The sequence below is a fragment of the Salvelinus fontinalis genome, chromosome 9, assembly GCF_029448725.1.
Source record: "Salvelinus fontinalis isolate EN_2023a chromosome 9, ASM2944872v1, whole genome shotgun sequence".
Classification (NCBI taxonomy): domain Eukaryota; kingdom Metazoa; phylum Chordata; class Actinopteri; order Salmoniformes; family Salmonidae; genus Salvelinus; species Salvelinus fontinalis.
This window is the reverse complement of record NC_074673.1, coordinates 18367042-18389031: the sequence shown is the minus strand read 5'-3', so window position 1 is coordinate 18389031 and position 21990 is coordinate 18367042. Positions and strand designations below refer to the sequence as shown.

Sequence of the window (21990 nt, the reverse complement as noted above, 5' to 3'; positions counted from 1 at the left end):
TTCCCGATAATTGATGGGTGTACCTAATAAACTGTCTGGTGAGTGTACAGCGCACACACACAGACCCAGTATGCTGAGTAGTTCTCCTCTGCCCTCTGCTGGCCAGGTGGATGCGTTGCGTCTGCGTCTCGAGGAGAAGGAGACCACGCTGAACAAGAAGAGTAAACAGATCCAGGAGATGTCTGAGGAGAAGGGCACGCTCAACGGAGAGATCCACGACCTCAAGGACATGCTGGAGGTCAAGGAGAGCAAGGTTAACGTCCTGCAGAAGAAGGTGGGCCTCGACTATATAGCACGCTGTATAATACAATGGGATACATTACCTCATACTACGTCCTATTTAGTAGACTTGTTCTGTATGTCTTTTGTCTAGCTCGTCTAATTTTGTGTGTGTGTGTCCAGATTGAGAACCTGCAGGAGCAGCTGAGAGACAAGGAGAAGCAAATGAGCAGCCTGAAGGAGAGAGTCAAGTCTCTACAGGCAGACACCTCTAACACAGACACCGCTCTCACCACACTGGAGGAGTCCCTTGCTGAGAAGGTACACACACATGCAGACACACACACACTGACTCCAACAGAGAGACACAAGCAATGTGTGTTATTTAAAGTCATGCCGTTTCTGTCCTGGATGTTTGTAGTCCTCTCATATGGGCTCTGAATTGACGTGATGATGATGTTGTTCTGTGCCTCCCCTCCTATTCTCTCCCCTGAAGGAGCGTATCATCGAGCGTCTGAAGGAGCAGAGAGACAGAGACGACAGGGAGAAGACTGAGGAGATCGACAGCAACAAGAAAGAGCTGAAGGATCTGAAGGAGAAAGTCAGTCTGCTGCAGGGAGATCTGTCTGACAGAGAGGTGAACACACACACACACACACACACACACACACACACACACACACACACACACTGTTGACACACTTTATTAACCCCATCCTCTCTCCAGACTAACCTGTTGGACCTAAAGGAGCATGCATCGTCCCTGGCTTCCTCAGGGCTGAAGAAAGACTCCAAGCTGAAGACTATGGAGATCTCTCTGGAGCAGAGGAAGGAGGCGTGTCTCAAACTGGAGAACCAGCTCAAGAGGGTGAGGTATTTACCTTAGACACTGATCTAAGACCACTTTTGCTGCGTGTGTGTCTGACTGTGTGTCTGTTTCCAGGCCCAGAATGCGACGTTGGAGGCCAAAGCGAACACAGAGCTGTCGGAGCTCATCACCTCCCTGGAGAGGGAAGTTACCCGACACCGAGAGGATTCTGGGAAGGCTCAGGCGGAGGTAGACCGACTGCTGGAGATCCTGAGAGAGATGGAGAACGAGAAGAATGACAAGGACCGCAAGATCAATGAGCTGGAGAGGTGTGTGTGTGGTGTTAATCTTTCTCTGACCCTGACTGTTTGTTTGTGTCTGTGTGTCTGACTCATAGTCTCTGTAAACAGCAGTCTATCTATAGAAATGTGTATGAGCTCCTACATCGTCTAATGTAGGTGTTTTCTTCTGAAATACCACACGGTCCTACTCTTCTCCTCCCTTCTCATCTTCCAGCTCTCTGAATCTGTGTTTCTCTCTCCTGCCTTGTCTTTTCACTGGAACTCTCCAGTCAGTCCTCCAGGTTAGTAACATGTTTTCTACATGGCCTCTATGCACTGGCTTGACTTCCTCACACCCTTCTCCCATCCCCCCTCGCTTCTCCTCAATTGCTTTTGCTCTCCCTCCCGCTCCCCTCCTGCTCTCACTTTCACCAGTTTCTTCACCCCGCTTCACTTTCTCTCTCTCCCCCCTCTTTCTGTCTAACTCCCTCTCACTCTGTGATGCTTCAGTGTAATGTGTGTAAGCCTATGGGATTGTGTGTAACCCAGTCCTCCTGTGTCCCATGGTGCCCTGCAGACAGACCAAGGACCAGAGTAAGAAGGTGGCATCACTGAAACAAAAGGAGCATGTGGAGAAGAGTAGGAACGCCCAACTTATGGACGAAGCCAAAAAGAGAGAGGACAACATCTCAGAGAGCTCTCAACAGGTCAAGGTGAGGCGTGGTGGGTGGGGGGGGGGGGGGGGGGGCTGTATCAATGCATGTGACTAATGTCAACACTCACAAAGAAAGCTTCCCTTGTTGTACTAAATGTAGTTCGACATCAATATCCTTAATTGTCTTCCTCTGTCTTCTCTCCTCCCCCTGTCCTCTTCTCTTCCTCTCCCCTCCAGGACTCTCTGCGGTCGAAGACGGAACGTATCGAGGAGTTAGAGGAGGCTCTGAGAGAGAGTGTTCAGATCACAGCGGAGAGAGAGATGGTGCTGGCACAGGAGGAGGCTGCCAGGAACCACCAGGAAAAACAGGTACGCTCACATGCAACAGAAGTACACATGCACACACCCAAACACACACTTGCAACACAAATACACACACATGCAACACAAGTGGACACACTAAAAGAACACCTTGAGAAAGCACACATACACGTACAAAGCTACACGAACACAGATACACACACACGCACACACAGACGGCTTCGATCTCCTTTCATCCCTGCTTGCTACGTTTCACTCTCTCCCTGCTATCCCTCCTTTTCTTAGTTTTCTTATCTCTAATTTTCTCCTGTTTTATCTCTGCTACTCACTGCCTCTCAGAAGCACTCACACAAACCAATGCATGAGTCCAACAACGCCCAGTTTAAGTGGTCTAAGGTATGACATAATAATGCCCCCTCTGTTGTATTTCACCGTTTGGATCAGTAGTAGCTCTTTAGACCATGTTACCATTTACCTACTATTCACTTTGAAATTACATGGCGTCAACTAAACTAGAACCTTCTGGTTAGAGCCTGACCCATGTGTTTTTTGGGGAGTCTGATTTCTAGGAGGAAAAACGTACCGATATATTTGCAGATATACTGTTTTACATCGGGGAAATCGAAAAGGTGTGTTTCCCACACTGAATTCTCATAAAATGTCCAATAACTATGCTTCAAATGTTCATTTCATACATTGTGTCAATGACACAACATGAGAATGGCTGCCAGTGTTCAGAAAAGCATGAGATTCACTTTTTTCATCTTATTTATTGAATATCGGTGGAGTTAACGTCCGATACCGATTTATAGAGTTAAAAGGCCAATATCGGACGATTTTATTATCGGTGTGCAGATTTTAGTATTGGTGGGGCTCTACTTCTGGTACGTATTTCTAGTAATGTCAATCTGCAGCTAGTTAGTAATCGATGATAATACTAACATGTGTATTGATGGTGCTATTTAGTATTTACAATGCACCCCAGCTAATTCAATAGTTATTATTTAGCCATATTGAGTTGTACTGTTAACCATGTGACTTCTAAGTAAATGCCAGGTAAATGGAAGTACTGCAGTGAGTAGTTTATTTAGTGATGTTTAGAGCTGTCATTGGAGCCCCTTGTTGTACATCAATCTCCTCAGTGGGGTTGGGTCCAGAAACAAACCCTGGCCCAGGGGTCGGTAAAACCACCCAGCAAATGATTTATTTTTTATGAAAGGAGTTTAGTTTTTGGTCAAAAAAGTTTTCAGCTAAAAATGAGAATCTGTTTACTAAGTATTCCCACTATAAAATTAAAAAAAGAGACGTGACCGTGTCTCAATGTAATCAAAGTATGAAATTTGTGTTATTTTAAAATACAATCTCTTTTTGGGCTTAGTTGTGGTCAATTTGCAGTGTACAAATATTATAATTATGTTCCCGACCCCTGACCAGTCGATCCGACAAAATCCGACCTACAGCTGAATTAAGTTGCCTAGCCCTGTTCACCATATTGCTGGTCTATTACGCATCAATCCATTCAGATTTACACAAGTTCCTAGGGGCAGTGGTGGAAACAGTACTCAATTGTCATACTTGGGTAAAAGTAAAGATTCGTTAATAGAAAATGACTCAAGTGAAAGTCATCCAGTAAAATACTACTCGAGTAAAAGTCCAACATTATTTGGTTTTAAATATACTTAAGTATCAAAAGTACGCAGTGGTCTAAGGCATTGCATCTCAGTGCTAGAGGCGTCACTACAGACCCTGGTTCGATTCCAGGCTGTATCACAACCGGCCGTGATTGGGAGTCCCATAGGGCGGCAGACAATTGGCCCAGCGTCGTTAGGGTTTGGCCGGGGTAGGCCATCCATTGTAAATAAGAATTTGTTCTTAACTGACTTGCCTGGTTAAATAAATAAAATACATTTCTTGTTTTTTACATTAACGGATAGTCGGGGCATACTCAGAATCCATTTACAAACTAAGTATTTGTGTTTAGTGAGTACGCCAGATCAGAGGCAATAGGGATGACCAGAGATGTTCTCTTGATAAGTGTGTGAATTGGACCATTTTCCTGTCAAAATGTAACTAGTACTTTTGGGTGTCAGGGAAAATGTATGGAGTAAAAAGTACATTATTTTCTTTAGGAATGTAGTGAAGTAAAAGTTGGCAAAAATATAAAAAGTAAAGTAGAGAGACCCCAAAAAACTACTTAAGTAAAAATACTTTAAAGTACTACTTAAGTACTTTACACCACTGGCTAGGGTGTGAGGGCTAGTGCCTAAGGGTTAGGGGTTCTTTCTGGATATAGCCATGTTTTCAATAACATATAACCTCTGATGGCCCTCCCTCTTTAGAGTGCCTTTGATTGACAGTTCATCAAAATTGGTCTGTACAGTTTCTTTGAATGATGAACACGTCTCATACATTTTCACTTTCTCTACTCGTGTGTTTGTACAATCTTCATTCTATGGTGTGTGTGTGCAGATTGAGGAGCTGCTGGGGGCGATGGAGAAGGTGAAACAGGAGCTGGAGTCCATGAGGGCCAAGCTGTCGTCTACCCAGCAGTCCCTGTGTGAGAAGGAGGCCCATCTGACCACGCTGAGGGCTGAACGCAGGAAACACCTGGAGGAGGTGCTGGAGATGAAGTAAGACAAACATACACTGTTTCCACCCCCCCCCCCCCCACTTTACCAAGTCAACAAACATATTACAGTCAGGTAATGTTGTAAAACTCCCAGGTAATAGAATATCCTGCACAGTGTAGATGACTCATTATTCTGAAATGCCACCCTGTAATTCCTCCTCGGTGCAGACAGGAGGCGCTGCTGGCAGCCATCAGTGAGAAGGATGCCAACATCGCCCTGCTGGAGCTGTCATCGTCCAAGAAGAAGAAGACGCAGGATGAGGTGGCTCTGCTGAAGAGGGAGAAGGACCGTCTGGTACAACAGCTCAAACAGCAGGTAGGGAACACTACCTCGTCACGTAACCTGGGTCTGGCCACATATGCCACTGTGACATTATAGATGTATTTCAATAATGCTAAGTCACTTCCTCTACTCATCTCCTCTCCTTTACCTGAAATGGGGAGAGATGAAACAGACCTTAGGTAGTTTATAGGTATAGCTTTTAACTTTGCAGCGAGTGTCAAAATCAAGAGTAGGCAGCCTTAAACTCCTCTCGGCACAGCTGGCTGCTCAATGCACCGTGAGTATGCTGGTAAAAAAAATATGTTAAGTCTCTCTCCCTGAAATCCTTTCCACATTCTCCTCTCTTCCCCCTTTCTCCTCCATCCTCCCTCTTTCTCGCTCTCCCAGACTCAGAACCGTATGAAGCTAATGGCAGACAACTATGAGGACGACCACCTGAAGACCGCCCCCGACCAGACCAATCACAAACCTTCTCCAGATCAGGTGAGTACCCAGTCAACCAAACAGAATCCTATATATCTAGATAAAATGTGTTATTGTGATAACACATGTGCAGCTTAACCAGAATACACTTTCTTTCTCCACGATATGAAGATATGTCAACTGTCTCTCTGTCCCTAAAGTGAAATTGAATCATCACTCCTAATATAAACAATTTAATCTTTCTTCAGCACCTAAACCTAAGTGTTCTCTCTCGCACTCTTTGTTCTGTCTCGTGCACACACACTAACCAAGTGTTCTTTTCTAATGCTGCAATTGGCTAAACCATCCCCCAATAGGATGATGAGGAGGGTATCTGGGCATAGCCAACCCTGTGCCCTCCTCCCCTCTCTCTCTCTGCCAATTTGTTCAGAAGGGTGAGCATGAATGAACGCCAGTCATCTGTCCATTCTTCACCTTCTCCCTGGCATGTTTGCCCTTACTCCATCGTTCAGTGTGTTAGTTCTGCTCCTCCATTTTGTTTAGTCATCCGTTTCTCCTCTTACCATTTTACTTTGGTCCATGCAGTGTTTGGTACATGTTGTCTGTTCTCATATTTGTAATTTCTGTGGGAATGTTATCACTGTTGTTAATGTGTTACCATGGTAATGGTGCTCTGTCAAGTTATGGCAACACATTCCATGTTTGTCTGCCAACCACATATTGTAGCTTGTGTCTGTGAACAATTGAGTCAATCAAATAGTTACACTCACACACACAGCAGGACACACTTTTGTCCAACATACCATACTCCACAATCCCATCTCCTTAATGCATGTGAGATGCAGCCTTGTTCTTCTTCCTTCTGCATGCTCCATGCTTTTGGTTTAGCATGGTTAAGCCTCTGAACACACTGGGACCTAACGAACTGGTTCCGTCATTTCTTTCTCCACTCCCTCTCCCCCTTCCCACTGTCCCCTCTAGATGATCCCCCCTCTCCTGTCCCTGAGTGAAAATCGCAGTAAGCTGAAGCTCTACATCGACCACCTGACTGACCTCTGCCACGACCGAGACCCCAGCATCCTCAGTGACCTGACCCCGCCCGCCCACTATCACCACGCCAACCCACCAGCCTGGGAGGAGGAGCTACACAAGTTGACTCTGGAGCAGGTAACAGTCGGTATTTAATGTCATAAGAAGGAATTCCCCTCGACCACGCCCACAAATTGGGGGAAAGCAAACGTTCTTTCTCATTGACCGTCATTGTAAAAGAGCCAACTTCGTTGTAGATTTTTTGTTATACAGAAATACCATTCTGGAAGCGAAAGAAACGCACACCTGTTTCGGCGAGATGCTGGCTAGCGGAGAAGAACACTTGAAAAAGAAAAGGAGAGCCGCACACACTAGGAGCTCAGATGCAATAATTTTATAACCTAATAACCAACAATTTGACAGACAAGCTGTCTTCATCAGGGTATGATGAAGTTGGCTCTTTTACGTTGGTGCAGTGAGTTGGTCCAATCAGGGTATGATGAAGACAGCTTGTCTGTCGTAACGTTGGTTATTAGGTTATACAATTATTGCATCTGAGCTCCTAGAGTGTGCGGCTCTCCTTTTCTTTTTCATACAGAAATACCAAAACATGCCGAAAAGCTGCTGTGTTGTTCAATGTACATGTAACGTAGTCAAATCTCCGAACATATGGTTCACAATGCTCCCATGTAGGGAAATGGAGCCTTTGAGATGAGCCCTGTAGCGTCAGACTACTCGGTGCGGAAGAGTGGGAAATTGTGCCTTCAGAAAGTATTCATACCCCTTGACTTAATCCACATTTTGTTACAGCCTGAATTAAAAATATATTAAATATATTATTTTCTCACCCATCTACACACAATACCCCATAATGACAGTGAAAACACGTTTGATAGCAAATTTTGGGGAAATGAAATACAGAAATATCTCATTTACATAAGTATTCACACCCCTGAGTCAATACTTTGTAGAAGCACCTTTGGCACAGCTTTGAGTTGTCTTGGGTATGTCTGTATCAGCTTGGCACATATAGATTTGGGGATTTTTCTTGCAGATTTTCTCAAGCTCTGTTAACCTCTATGGTGTCCCACCAGAGAGTGTCCCACCTCGCTAGCGTCCCACCTCGACAACAGCCAGTGAAATTGCAGGGCGCCAAATTCAAAACAACAGAAATCCCATAATTAAAATTCCTCAAACATACAAATATTATACACCATTTTAAAGATAAACTTCTTGTAAATACAACCACAGGGTCCGATTTCAAAAAGGCTTTACTGCGAAAGCACACCATGCGATTATGTTAGGTCAGCGCCTAGTCACAGAAAACCATACAGCCATTTTCCAGCCAAGGAGAGGGCTCACAAAAGTCAGAAATAGCGATTAAATTAATCACTAACCTTTGATCTTCATCAGATGGCACTCCCAGGACTCCATGTTAGACAATAAATGTGTGTTTTGTTCGATAAAGTTAATCTTTATGTCCAAAAACCTCATTTGAAATTGGCGCGTTATGTTCAGAAATGCATTGTCTCAAACAAACATTCGGTGAAAGTGCAGAGAACCACATCAAATGACAGAAATACTCATCATAAACATTGATCAAAGATACAAGTGTTTAACATACGATTAAAGAAACTTCTCCTTAATGCAACCGCTGTGTCAGATTTCAAAAAGGCTTTACGGCAAAAGCACACCATGCGATTATGTTAGGTCAGCGCCTAGCCACAGAAAACCATACAGCCATTTTTCAACCAAGAGAGGTGTCACAAAAGTCAGAAATAGCTTTAAAATGAATCACTTACCTTTGATGATCTTCATCTGATGGTACTCCCAGGTCTCCATGTTAGACAACAAATGTTTGTTTTGTTGGATAGAGTTCATCTTTATGTCCAAATACCTCCTTTTTGTTTGCGCGTTTAGTCCAGTAATCCAAATGCACAAGACGCAGGCACTAAGTCCAGACGAAAAGTCAAAAAAGTTCCATTACAGTTTGTAGAAACATGTCAAACAATGTATAGAATCAATCTTTAGGATGTTTTTATCATAAATCTTCAATAATATTCCAACCGGACAATTCCTTTGTCTTTAGAAATGAAAGGGAACGGAGCTCGTGCTCACGGCCGTGCGCGTGACTAAACTAAAGGCTTTCAGCCTGACCACTGGTTCAAACAGCTCTTATTCGCTCCCCTTTCATAGTAAAAGTTTGAAACAACGTTATAAATACTGTTGACATCTAGTGGAAGCCTTAGGAAATGATCTGACCCCATAGACACAGTATATTGGATAACCAATCACTTGAAAAACTACAAACCTCAGATTTCCCATTTCCTTGTTGGATTTTTGTCAGGTTTTCGCCTGCCATATGAGTTCTGTTATACTCACAGACATCATTCAAACAGTTTTAGAAACTTCAGAGTGTTTTCTATCCAAATCCACTAATAATATGCATATCCTAGCCTCTGGGCCTGAGTAGCAGGCAGTTTACTCTTGGCACGCTTTTCATCCGGACGTGAAAATACTGCCCCCTACACCAGTGAGGTTAAGTTATACAGTGCTTTCGGAAAGTATTCAGACCCTTTGACTTTCCACATTTTGTTACGTTACAGCCTTATTCTTAAATTGATTAAATAAATCAAAATCCTCAGCAATCTAAACACAATATCCCATAATGACAAAGCGAAAACAGGTTTTTAGAAATGTCTGCAAATGTATTAACAAAAAACAAACGCCTTATTTACAAATGTATTCAGACCCTTTGCTATGAGACTCAAAATTGACCTCAGGGACATCCTGTTTCCATTAATCATCCTTGATGTTTCTACAACTTGATTGGAATCCACCTGTGGTAAATTTAATTGATTGAACATGATTTGGAAAGGCACACGCCTGTCTATTTATTTTTATTTTTATTTTACCGTTATTTTACCAGGTAAGTTGACTGAGAACACGTTCTCATTTGCAGCAACGACCTGGGGAATAGTTACAGGGGAGAGGGGGATGAATGAGCCAATTGTAAACTGGGGATTATTAGGTGACCATGATGGTTTGAAGGCCAGATTGGGAATTTAGCCAGGACACCGGGGTTAACACCCCTACTCTTACGATAAGTGCCATGGGATCTTTAATGACCTCAGAGAGTCAGGACACCCGTTTAACGTCCCATCCGAAAGACGGCACCCTACACAGGGCAGTGTCCCCAATCACTGCCCTGGGGCATTGGGATATTTTTTAGACCAGAGGAAAGAGTGCCTCCTACTGGCCCTCCAACACCACTTCCAGCAGCATCTGGTCTCCCATCCAGGGCCTGACCAGGACCAACCCTGCTTAGCTTCAGAAGCAAGCCAGCAGTGGTATGCAGGGTGGTATGCTGCTGGCAATATATATATATATAAGGTCTCACAGTTGACAGTGCATGTCAGAGCAAAAACCAAGCCATGAGGTCAAAGAAATTGTCCGTAGAGCTTTATGGTAGAGTGGCCAGACCGGAAGCCACTCCTCAGTAAAAGGGACATGGCGGCCCGCTTGGAGTTGGTCAAAAGGCACCTAAGGACTCTCAGACCATGAGAAACAAGATTCTCTGGCTTGAATGCCAACAGGGACTGGGAGAGTAGTCAATTTGATCAATTTTAGAATAAGGTTGTCCTCTTACCATTTTACTTTGGTCCATGCAGTGTTTGGTACATGTTGTCTGTTCTCATATTTGTAATTTCTGTGGGAATGTTATCACTGTTGTTAATGTGTTACCATGGTAATGGTGCTCTGTCAAGTTATGGCAACACATTCCATGTTTGTCTGCCAACCACATATTGTAGCTTGTGTCTGTGAACAACTGAGTCAATCAAATAGTTACACTCACACACACAGCAGGACACACTTTTGTCCAACATACCATACTCCACAATCCCATCTCCTTAATTGGAATCCACCTGTGGTAAATTAAATTGATTGAACATGATTTGGAAAGGCACACGCCTGTCTATATAAGGTCTCACAGTTGACAGTGCATGTCAGAGCAAAAACCAAGCCATGAGGTCAATAGGACGTTTTTCTAAGTAGTAATAATGCTTGGGAGCAGGCAATGTTGTAAAGTAATCTTTATGTACTTTTCTTAAATGTATACTGAACAAAAATATACACGCAACATGCAACAAATTCAAAAATTTTATTCTAAAATTTAAAAGGCACACGCCTGTCTATATAAGGTCTCACAGTTGACAGTGCATGTCAGAGCAAAAACCAAGCCATGAGGTCAAAGAAATTGTCCGTAGAGCTTTATGGTAGAGTGGCCAGACCGGAAGCCACTCCTCAGTAAAAGGGACATGGCGGCCCGCTTGGAGTTGGTCAAAAGGCACCTAAGGACTCTCAGACCATGAGAAACAAGATTCTCTGGCTTGAATGCCAACAGGGACTGGGAGAGTAGTCAATTTGATCAATTTTAGAATAAGGTTGTAACGTGACAAAATGTGGAAAAAGTCAAGGGTTCTGAATACTTTCCGAATGCACTGAATGGGGAGTGGTCAGCAATCCTAAAGTCCTTCCACAGATTTTCAATGGGATTCAAGGCTGGGCTTTGGCTGGGCCACTCAAGGACTTTCACATTCTTGTTTTGAAGACATTCCAGTCTTGCTTTGGCTGTATGCTTGGGGTGATTTGTCTGGTTGGAACGTAAATCTTCGCCCCAGTCTGTCATTTGCACTCAGAAGCAGGTTCTCATCATGGATTGGCCTGTATTTGGCTCCATTAATTGTTCCCTTACCAGTCTCCCAGTCCCTGCCGCTGTAAAGTATCCCCACAGCATGATGCTGCTTCCACCATGCTTCACGGTAGGGATGGTGTTAGACGGGTGATGAGCTGGGCCTGGTTTTCTCCAGACAGCGCTTTGGATTCAGGCCAAAGAGTTACAATTTTGTTTCATCAGACCACAGAATATTTTGCCTTATGATCTGTCTTTCACATGCCTTTTTGCAAACTCCAGGCGTGCTGTCATGTGCCTTTTTTCTCAGGAGTGGCTTCCGTCTGGCCACTGTCCCATAAAGCCCAGATTGGTGAAGTGCTGTAGACTGTTGTCCTTCTGGCAGGTTCTCCCATCTCAGCCAAGGAACTCTGAAGTTCTGTCAGTGGTCATTGGGTTATTGGTCACCTCCCTAACCAAGGTCCTTCTTGCCCGGTTGCTCAGTTTGGTGGAAACATTCAACACTCTAAAAATAGATTTATACCCTTCCCAAGATATATGCCTCATCACAATTTTATCTTGTAGATCTAAGGACAGTTTCTTGGACATCATGGTATAGTTTCTGCTCTGACACGCACTGTCAACTGTGGCATCTTAAATAGACAGGTGTGTTTCTTTCTAAATCATGTCCAAATAATTGATTTGGCCATAGGTGGACTCTAATCAAATTGAAGTGACATCTCAAGGATGATCAAAGGAAAATGAATGGACCTGAGCAAAATGTTTTACTGTCATAGCAAAGGGTGTGAATACTGATGGAATATTTCTGTATTAAATATATATATATTTTTTAACTCACTATGTATGGGTGGGGTATTGTGTGTAGATGGGTGAGAGAAAAAAACATATTTATTCTATTTTGAATTCAGACTAACACAAGTGGAATAAGTCGGTGGGTATGAATACTTTCTGAAGGCACTAGCTATGTGTGTGTAAAACAGTTAATCACAGGTAAGACATTTGACTCGTGGTAGAATATTCTGTTCGCAACTCCACTCACTAGTAACATTATAGTCTGTTTGTTGGTCGTGACTAGCTTAATGTTCTGGTTGGTATCTCGCTAGCACTCACATGGCTAATGTTAGTGCCATCATGAAAAGGGGGCATGAGGGAAGCCCTACAATAGGACGTTTTTCTAAGTAGTAATAATGCTTGGGAGCAGGCAATGTTGTAAAGTAATCTTTATGTACTTTTCTTAAATGTATACTGAACAAAAATATACACGCAACATGCAACAAATTCAAAAATTTTACTGAGTTACAGTTCATATAAGGAAATCAGTCAATTTAAATAAAATCATGAGGCCCTAATCTATGAATTTCACGTGACTGGGAATACAGATATTCATCTGTTGGTCAAAGATACGTTAAGAAAGGTAGGGGCGTGGAGCAGAAATCCTGTCAGTATCTGGTGTGACCACCATTTGCCTCATGCAGTGTGACACATCTCCTTGGCATAGAGTTGATCAGGCTGTTGATTGTGGCCTGTGGAATGTTGTCCCACTCCTCTTCAATGGCTGTGCAAAGTTGCTGGATATTGGCGGGAACTGGAACATGCTGTCGTACACGTCGATCCAGAGCATCCCAAACATGCTCAATGGGTGACATGTCTGGTGAGTTTGCAGGCCGTGGAAGGACTGGGACATTTTCAGCTTCGAGGAATTGTGTACAGATCCTTGCGACACATGTTAGCGGATGAATGGCAAGACAATGTGCCCCAGGACCTTGTGATGGTATTTCTGTGCATTCAAATTGCCATAGATAAAATGCAATTGTGTTCATTGTTCGTAGCTTATGCCTGCTCATACCATAAGCTCACCGCCACATGGTGCATTCTGTTCACGAAGTTGACATCAGAAAACCGCTCGCCCACACGTTAACATACAGTGGGGAGAACAAGTATTTGATACACTGCCGATTTTGCAGGTTTTCCTTCTTACAAAGCATGTAGAGGTCTGTAATTGTTATCATAAAATGCAAATTAATTACTTAAAAATCATACAATGTGATTTTCTGGATTTTTGTTTTAGATTCCGTCTCTCACAGTTTAAGTGTACCTATGATAAAAAATTACAGACCTCTACATGCTTTGTAAGTAGGAAAACCTGCAAAATCGTCAGGGTATCAAATACTTGTTCTCCCCGCTGTATATGTGGTCTGCAGTTGTGAGGCTGGTTGGACGAACTGCCAAATTCTCTAAAACAACATTGGAGGCAGATTATGGTAGAGAAATGAACATTAAATTATCTGGCAACGGCTCTGGTGGACATTCCTGCAGTCAGCATGCCAATTGTATGCTCCCTCAAAACTTGAGACATCTGTAGCATTGTGTTGTGACACAACTGCATGTTTTAGTGGCCTTTTATTGTCCCCAACACAAGGTACACCTGTGTAATGATCATGCTGTTTAATCAGCTTCTTGAAATGCCACCCGTCAGGTTGATGGATTATCTTGACAAAGTAGAAATGCTCAATAACGGATATAAACAAATTTGTGTACAAAATTTGAGAGAAATAAGCTTTATGTGCGTATGGAAAATGTCTAACTTTTATTTCAGCTCTTGAAACATGGGACCAACACTTTACATGGTGCATTTATATTTTTGCTCAGTGTAGTTTTTGTAATTGACTTACTTGGCTGTCACAATAGCTAATTATTATCTTAGATAGTTCCGGTCTTTACCTGCCCTTGAACGGTCTAGGTATTTAGAAAAGTTGCTTCTTGCTGGCTTGTCTATATGTCCTTTCAACTTGCTAGAGACCAGCTGGGGAGACAACCCTACCAAATGGCCCCAAGTAGCCTACGGCGAATCACAACTACTTGGTGGAATCTCCAGTTTTGCATAAATATCCAAATGCAGAAGGATATTCTAGCTTTTATTTGGATGGATAGAGCACTTGTCCTTACTACAAGCTAACTAGCTAGCTTAATGCAATATACATAGCTAGTTAGATATAAACAAAAATGTATTGAGTAACCAGACCCCATAGCTTTCCATTTTCATTGCGACGTAATAGCCTGAAACTGTGAGGTTCGTCTAACCTGGTCCTTCTCCTTGGGCAGTTGATGAAACTTAATTTGGTGGTCCTTTTTCTCTGACTTACTTTTATTTAACTTGCTAGTTAGTCTGTTGGAATCGTCCCTTTGGCTGAGAATCGTGACGTACATTCCATGCCACAGTCTATCTGTTCATGCTAACATTTTTACATTTAGAATGAAAGTGTTTTTAGGTATAATGTAGTTTGTTGATTTAAGGCGACAAAAGTGCAGTACCGGTCAAGTTTGGACACCTACTCATTCAAGGGTTTTTCAAGAGTGTGCAAAGCTGTCATTAAGACAAAGGGTGGCTATTTTGAAGAGTCTCAAATATGAAATATATTTTGATTTTGTTTAACATTTTTTGGTTACTACATGATTCTATATGTGTTATTTCATAGTTTTGATATCTTCACTATTATTCTACAATGTAGAAAATAGTAAAAATAAAGAGAAACCCTTGAATGTGTTAACTTTTGACTGGTACTGTATGTTACAAATGACCAAACAAGCATATCCAAAATGTTTATAAAATCATAAATAAAAAAGAATCCAGCCGTTGTCGGGATATGAGTAAAGTATGCCATTTATCATAGGAATAACGGGAGTACCCTACGGCTGTAACCTACTCGGGGGGTGTGATCACGTTAAGCCTTACCTTGCTGTGTATCTATGGGCTAACCAAGATGACCACTGGTTGTTTTCCCCACAGGCGGGCAAGGGTGCAACGTTCTTTTTAATACCGACTTGGACTATCCCTTCCTCTAGTGTTCTCTCTTGTTCCCTCTGTCTTTCTTTCCCTCTATCTTTCTCCACTCTGTGGTGTCTAAAGTTTTGATTTGCCTCAAGAAAAAATGGGGGTGGGGTTGGAGAAGTATGCTAACTCATTATCTCTCTCTTCCTTAGTTGGAACTGGAGTTGGAGTTGTGTGAAAAGGAGAGTGGGGAGCTGCAGGAGTATGCCAATTCAGTGCTGCAGCAGATCGCTGACTACTGCCCTGACATCCTGGAGCAGGTGGTCAATGCGCTGGAGGAGTCCTGCTGACCGCTCACCTTTACAGACCACCTCATGACCCCGCATGAGCTTCAGGCAACCTTCCTCCCATCTATTCACACATGATCAGGGCAGAGGGAAGACTGGGCGATCGTACTGCACCCCCACATGCCCAATTCTCATTCCTGGGGATATTGACCAGCCTGAGGACATGATGATGAAGAACAGCCACAAAGTGGCCTAATGGTGGAGGGATGTAGCAGCCTGCCAGTCATGGGTTGTGTTCAGTAGGGCACGTCATAACAAAACGTTTTGAAAGAGAAAACACAGGTAGCACTTTCAAAATGTTTTCTCTGGATTCATCCCTACTGACACAACCATTGTTTTCTCTTTGAATCTAAACCAGTGTTTTTTCTGAAAGGTGGAGTGTTGTGGCATAAAAATATTTAGGAACCAGTGATTTAAACCACATTTCTTTTGCTAGTCTATTTCCTTTGATTTGCCTTCAGAATCTCCTATGTGAATTACTAGACAACAAACCTTTTCCCTCAACTCCCCACCTAGATCTATTGAGAGAACCCCTAGCTGAGTTTTGCTGACTAAATGTAAGGCTTTAGCTATGGCAGACTTACTGTGTGTTCTGTGAATGGCTCTTAAGACAGAGGGAAGAATCCTAACTTGAATTTCCACACACATTTCCCATTGACATTAATGTCTAATTTATGTGAAACTTTGAGGTACACTAGCTTCTCGAGTTAGGGAGAGAGAGCAGTTGATTTTAATGGTTTTGCACACAGCACTCCCTTCTTTATGAGGTATGCAATGTTAGTTTATTTTCAGTCATAGTCAGCATCCCAAATGATACCCAATTCCCCACATTGTATACTTATTTTGTCAAAATTAGTGCACTAAACAGAATAGGGTGTCATTTGGGATGCTACCATAGAGTGGCCTTTGAGCGTGCACAGGGATCAGTACTGGACCTAAATGAGGGACCTTTTTTATTCCTCAGTTCTATTGGTGCTACAGCATGGCATAAGACATCAATAAAGATCTAATCCACCGGTCGCATGATCTCATCCAAAGTTTCTATAGATATTACTTTTTTTTAAACTATAATTGTTTAATTTTTTAAATTTAATTACATTCCCTTAGATGCAAATGTTGCCCGTTCACTGCATCTGTCCAACGCTTCAGAGCTAGCTATGGTTCTTAATGTAATGAGATTATAGGGAATCCTAGTTAAAAAGACACGACGGTCACTTCTCAGTGGGTTTGAACTTTTAAAAATCAGTTTGTAAATAACTCATCAAATACGTACAGTGACTATATAAAGGTAACCCAGTGGAAGATGTTGTGAATTCTGTTTAAAAAATATATATATATACAAGTGAGAAGCTAAAAGCAGTGCAGTCCCGTGTGTCTCAATTTGTCTGTAGACAAGATGTATTTGACAGTACTGCCATAAGTTGCGAAAAGTCATGTTCTATAAATATATATACACAAAGTATGATGTTGACCATATGGATATATGCATTGAAATGTTTGCACAGAATCGTGAGGAGCAAGTCCCTCTGAACAAAGTTGTGGATCGTGTCCTCGGCTAAAACTGGAGAAATGTCAAAAACATTTTGTGTCAAATTAACTACTAACATTTTCAAACCGTGACTGTGTAGAGGGAGAGTACTTTTCTTGCATTTATTTCTAAATTGTTCATTTTTTATGTACACACTTTTGCCACATATGTAAACCTTTTACCCTTCGGTTCCAAAGTTTTGTTTTTTCATCTGTCTGAGATGTGAATGGATGTTTGTGGGAATGACGCTCTCTAGACTGTTCCTCTTATGTTCTCACATAGTAGTCTGACCCTTTAGGACAGAGTGGTCTCCAAACATGTTTGTCCTGTGGCCTGATTAGTGAGAGTTGTACTGTATAGAACAGACATCACTCTCTGCCAGTCTGGCATTTTATAACTCCTCTATCCAGTGCGTTCCTATGCCAATCAGTCAATGGTTGAACAATAATAAAAACCTACAGATCAGCTTGCTCTCCAGGACCAGAGTTGGAGACTAGGTTACTGTTCAGGTCCTTTTATCCTGCCTCTTGTCCATAGGCCCTATGATGAGACAAATTTTGAATCACATCCTGGCAATCCCAGAAGTAATGACTGACCTGACAAAATCATGAGGTCAAACCAAAGGGTTCCACTCGTCAGCTTTCACCTATCCAGGTTAGAATAGTTTGAATCTAGGAAGGAGGAACAGGGCCCTAGCCTGTGTATCTCTGCCTTTGCCTTAATGTCTATGGACTCACCATTCTGTGATAACTTCATGTTTTACATTTTTCATTTAGGAACAGTGCTTGCTGTTAAAGGGGCTACTACTACCAAAGTCATGGTTCACTTTTTTTGCGTTTAAAGGAAATGTACTGCCTTCTGTGTTGATGAAAAAAGTAAAACGACAAGTATTTGCATTTTGTATATGTATGTAAATAAACATATCCTATCAGTCTTTGGGTCTGGGGATTTGTTTACAGGAGCACCATGTGCATATTTATCAGCAGAATTAAGTGTAATATCTGCCTCAATTGCTAAGAATGGTTTTCATTCTCTCAGACCGTCCTGCTGTTAATCCAGTAAAATGAGGTCAAATGTGACTGACAAGCTCTCTCGACTTCTGGATAGGTGTGTAAGCAGTGACAACTCCTAACGCCATGGTAGGTTGTAATCCACCATTTTACTTACATATGTGTCGGGGATAGAAACGAAGGGCCCGATTTTGTCAAACTGGTTGTGCAACCTCAAACCTATAGTCAATCTGGTCATAATTGTTGTTTCTGGACCAGGCATATAATAGAGCAATAAATGTTCAACACCCTGCACCTTCTGCCATGTTTCCTGTTTTTACAATAGGTAAAACCCTTACTGGATGACAGAACTCAAATGAAGGAATTTCCCCCAAAAAAACATTGTGCGTTTTTATTAATAAATATCACTATCGTATGAATATAAACATTTTAAATTAGCCTTAACACTCCAATATCTTTCCTTGGAGGCTTTACAGGAGAAAATATGTAGGTTATTGATATGTTGCATACAGAAATACATATTCTTGATAATCAAGGACAAGATAAAGGGCTTTATTCAATCTATCGCTGAAGCATTAGATTGCTCAAAGATTTAAAGGTTATTTCCGATTGAGCCGACATTTGCAGTGTTTACCGTGAATGCAGTCTCCGCTAACGTGGGAACAGTGTCTTCAAATTTCAATCATGCTGTAACAACTTCCACGATACAGATTGAATTGAGCCCAAAGTCTATTTCCACTCTCCATTCTAAAGTCCCCAGGAGGAAAAGGCAGTTTACCCCTGTCATATCCACACTGTTCATATTGACAAGCTGGAGTAAGGCATATTACAATGTTTGATACAGTGTAACTCCTCAGGAATGGGAACTACCAATTAAAAAACAAAACACTTCAATTTGAAGTACAATGTTCTGGACTACAGCCATTCATAAAAAAATACTTTCATTAACATAAGCAAAATACTTCAGCTCAAGAAATCCCCTGCTCACACCTTCAATCCAAGGCGTTAACCCCTTTGTGCAGTGTTAAGGACTGTGTTTAAACAGATGTTTTGCATGAGTCATGTCTATCATCAATACTGGTAAACAGTTAAAGGGAAAGTTTAAAAATTCATTTCTTTGCATGGAAAGATGCTGTGTATTGGGGTTGTGTCCCAGACAGTACAGTTTCTTGAATGGATGAGGTAGCTAGTCAAAAACTTATAGATGTGATACAGGGACAGGATAGTTAACACTGAAATAAGAGAGAAAGCAATTGTACCAAAATAAGGGGTGGAATATTGCAGTGACAGTGAATGTTTAAAAAGTGTTTCCTTCTGCTAAAATTAAGCCACAGTATTGTAGCTATTAAAGATAATGTAATAGTCTACGAGCTGTTCCGCTCAGGTAATCTCTGTGGATGAAAAATATTACACCTTCCACAGTGAAAACCCCACTTGGCAGTTCATCCCAGTTTGGCTTTCACCTAACTTTCTCACTCTCCGTCATCTGCCAGAGTCCCAGGTTTAAAACTTTAAGGCACGGGAGCTGCGTTATCCTCTCCAGGCCCCGCTTGGTGATTTTGGTACACCCATACAAGTCGATACCAGTGAGCTGCGTCAGGTGGTCAGCAATCAGCTCCAGCCCCTTGTCAGTGATGCGTACACACTGCCCAATGTTCAGCGTCTTGAGCTCGTGCATCTGGCGCACCATCCGGTTGATCCCGTCGTCACTGATGTGGCAGGAGCACAGGGACAGAGACTTGAGCTGGTACAGCCCCTGGGCGATGTAGGCCAGGCTCTGGTCACCTATCTTGTCGCAGAAGGAAACATCCAGGCCAGAGAGCTGCAGAGACCCCATGGCCAGGTGCATGATGCCCATGTCACTGATGTTGTCACAGGACCGCAGGTTGAGGCTTGACAGGTGAGTCATGTTTGACAGATGGATCATACCTGCATCCGATATGCCTCCGCAGAAGCTGAGGTTGAGCACCTTGAGCTTGGCTAGTCCCTTGGAGACGTGTTTGAGGGACAGGTCTGTCAGTTTCTGGCAGTCCTGTAGTGTCATCTGCTCCAGGGAAAGGCAGCCTTCGGCAGCACTTCGGGTCATCCCAGCTAGGTGACCGATGCCGACGTCTGACACATGCCTGCAGCTCCGCAAGTTAAGGCTCTTGAGTTTGTGCAAGCCCCAGGCGATGAGAAGAAGGCCTGTGTTGGTGATGTTACTGAGGCCTCCAAGTTCCAGCACCTCCAGGTTTTTGAGATACTGGGCAATCCTGCCCAGGCTTGAGTCTGTGATTGGTTTGCAAAGGCTGAGGTTGAGGATTCGCAATGACGGGATGTCTTGAACAAACGCATGTCCGAGGCCGTTGTCCGTGAGGTTAAAACAGCCACATAGGTTAAGGCTTTCGATGTTTGGCAGCCCCTGGATTACATAGCTTAGGCTTCGCCGCAAGCTTAGGATCTGGACCTTCCTAATGCCTCGGGTATGGAGGCTGGGGAACAGGGACGGGTTGGCCCTCCGCAGATGCAACTTCGCTTCCACCCCCCTCCACACAGACTTGTGATACGAAGCGTCCCTCCAGGCCGCGCACACTTGGGCAACCCTACCTTTGTCCCTTACGTCCAAGTAACTGAAAATTATAGCTAAAATTTCCGGGAAGAGGCCAGATATGTGTGTTTCCATTTCAAACATGTTCGGAAAGGGAGAGGTTTGATAAAACTAACCAGGTATCCGCTTATTCGAGTAGGCTAGCTAACTGTTAGCTAGCTAAATTAGGCAATGTTACTCAGGAAAATAACCTGTTCAAAGTCCAGCCATCTCTTCATAATGCATATCCAACAAGAAGTGTGGAGGTTGTGTTATAATGATATTATTCTAATCAAATGAGATAGCTAGTTACGTCCTACAAAAACTTAGGATAGCTAACGTTAGTTAGCGTACTAAAAGGCGGAAAACAGTGACGGTCAGGCGACTCTACCCAATTTCAAGTCAGATGACCCCTGTCGTTCTTCAAACGGGTCCAGTCGGTCGTTCATTTTCAAAACAAAAAGTAGAAATCTATTTATGAAAACCGCAGTATCTGTTTCTTCTGTGTCATCGATTAAAATGCAACGTTTCTATTAGCATTTCGGTTCTGTTGTGGGATTCTTCCTGTGCTGCCTTTGTCTGACCAACCATTTCAAACTAGCTTGCTACGCAGAAACAGTCAGCAGCACTTCCTTGCTTTTGGGGGGACAAAAACAATACACATAAACGATTGACATTAATACGAGAAAACGAAATAAATGTTATAGGTCCAAAATAAAAACATAAATATTAAAAAGTTTGACATGTTACACATAATCACTTTTCTCGGAAATTCTAAAGGATTTTTGTGAACCACCCCTCTTTATTTTTGGTTTCGCCCAATTAGTTACAAGGTAGCTGTCCCCTGAAAACGACTTGTGTATCTCTACATGAACCACATTCTTTTAAATAAGTAGTTTGTTATATAAATACATCATTTCAGGAGTTTTAAAGTGAGTGCCCATACTCGCGAATGGGCAGGAATGAACCATGGTGATAAATGTGACCTGGACCAGGGACAACCAGGTCGCTTCATCAATAAAGACAACGGCTAGTTATTATGCAATATTGTACAGCATCCCAATGTTCACTTTTGGGATGTGGGATATTTGTTCTCACTCCTTGATCGATTTTCACAACCTCTATTTGAATAAAGTGTATACAGGCCTACAACAGCCAGGACATTTACTTCAAACCTCTTTCAAGTCACCTTCAGTGTCTGTCAGTAGGGAGTAGGGCCTGTGTAACCAAACACAAACTCCTGATAGCATGAATGCTCTTCAAGGGCCACTGGAAACCAAATACTCCCTTTATCCCAATGGTCAGTTCACACCAGTGGTCAATCTCTGGTAAACACTCCATCTAAGGAGTAGGGGTGATGGTTTAGCATATGGTCCAGAAGAAGAGTAAGAATATATTGTAATGTAATCAATCATCAAGGAACATTTTC

General features: G+C 42.6%; 2 protein-coding genes across 5 annotated transcripts in view; one reads left to right on the top strand and one right to left on the bottom strand.

The window, feature by feature from the left end:
* Positions 1–17919, top strand: part of LOC129862199 (ELKS/Rab6-interacting/CAST family member 1-like) — a 40481-nt gene extending 22562 nt beyond the window's left edge. Inside the window, exons 9-21 of one of the 4 annotated variants that reach the window (XR_008760736.1) lie at positions 107–274; positions 403–540; positions 716–856; positions 947–1087; positions 1163–1356; positions 1599–1610; positions 1886–2021; positions 2201–2332; positions 4754–4914; positions 5082–5229; positions 5584–5679; positions 5976–6053; positions 6601–6690. Coding sequence is in view for 2 of the 4 variants with exons in the window: in XM_055933619.1 (XP_055789594.1) it covers positions 107–274; positions 403–540; positions 716–856; positions 947–1087; positions 1163–1356; positions 1599–1610; positions 1886–2021; positions 2201–2332; positions 4754–4914; positions 5082–5229; positions 5584–5679; positions 6601–6786; positions 15323–15460 (1791 nt within the window). In the remaining 2 variants the exon portion in view is untranslated. Of the gene's footprint in view, positions 1–106; positions 275–402; positions 541–715; positions 857–946; positions 1088–1162; positions 1357–1598; positions 1611–1885; positions 2022–2200; positions 2333–4753; positions 4915–5081; positions 5230–5583; positions 5680–5975; positions 6054–6600; positions 6787–15322 lie in introns of those variants that run through there. The other 3 variants (XM_055933619.1, XR_008760737.1, XM_055933620.1) reach the window with 3 other exon arrangements.
* Positions 17920–18372: 453 nt separating this feature from the next.
* On the bottom strand, positions 18373–21194 carry LOC129862200 (F-box/LRR-repeat protein 14-like). The gene has a single exon (XM_055933621.1). The coding sequence runs from the start codon at positions 20664–20666 to the stop codon at positions 19455–19457; it is 1212 nt and encodes a 403-aa protein (XP_055789596.1). The 5' UTR covers positions 20667–21194; the 3' UTR covers positions 18373–19454.
* Positions 21195–21990: the final 796 nt, after the last annotated feature.

Excerpts from the sequence above, each read along its gene's own strand:
- LOC129862200 (XM_055933621.1), bottom strand. The coding sequence starts at position 20,666 with ATGTTTGAAATGGAAACACACATATCTGGCCTCTTCCCGGAAATTTTA.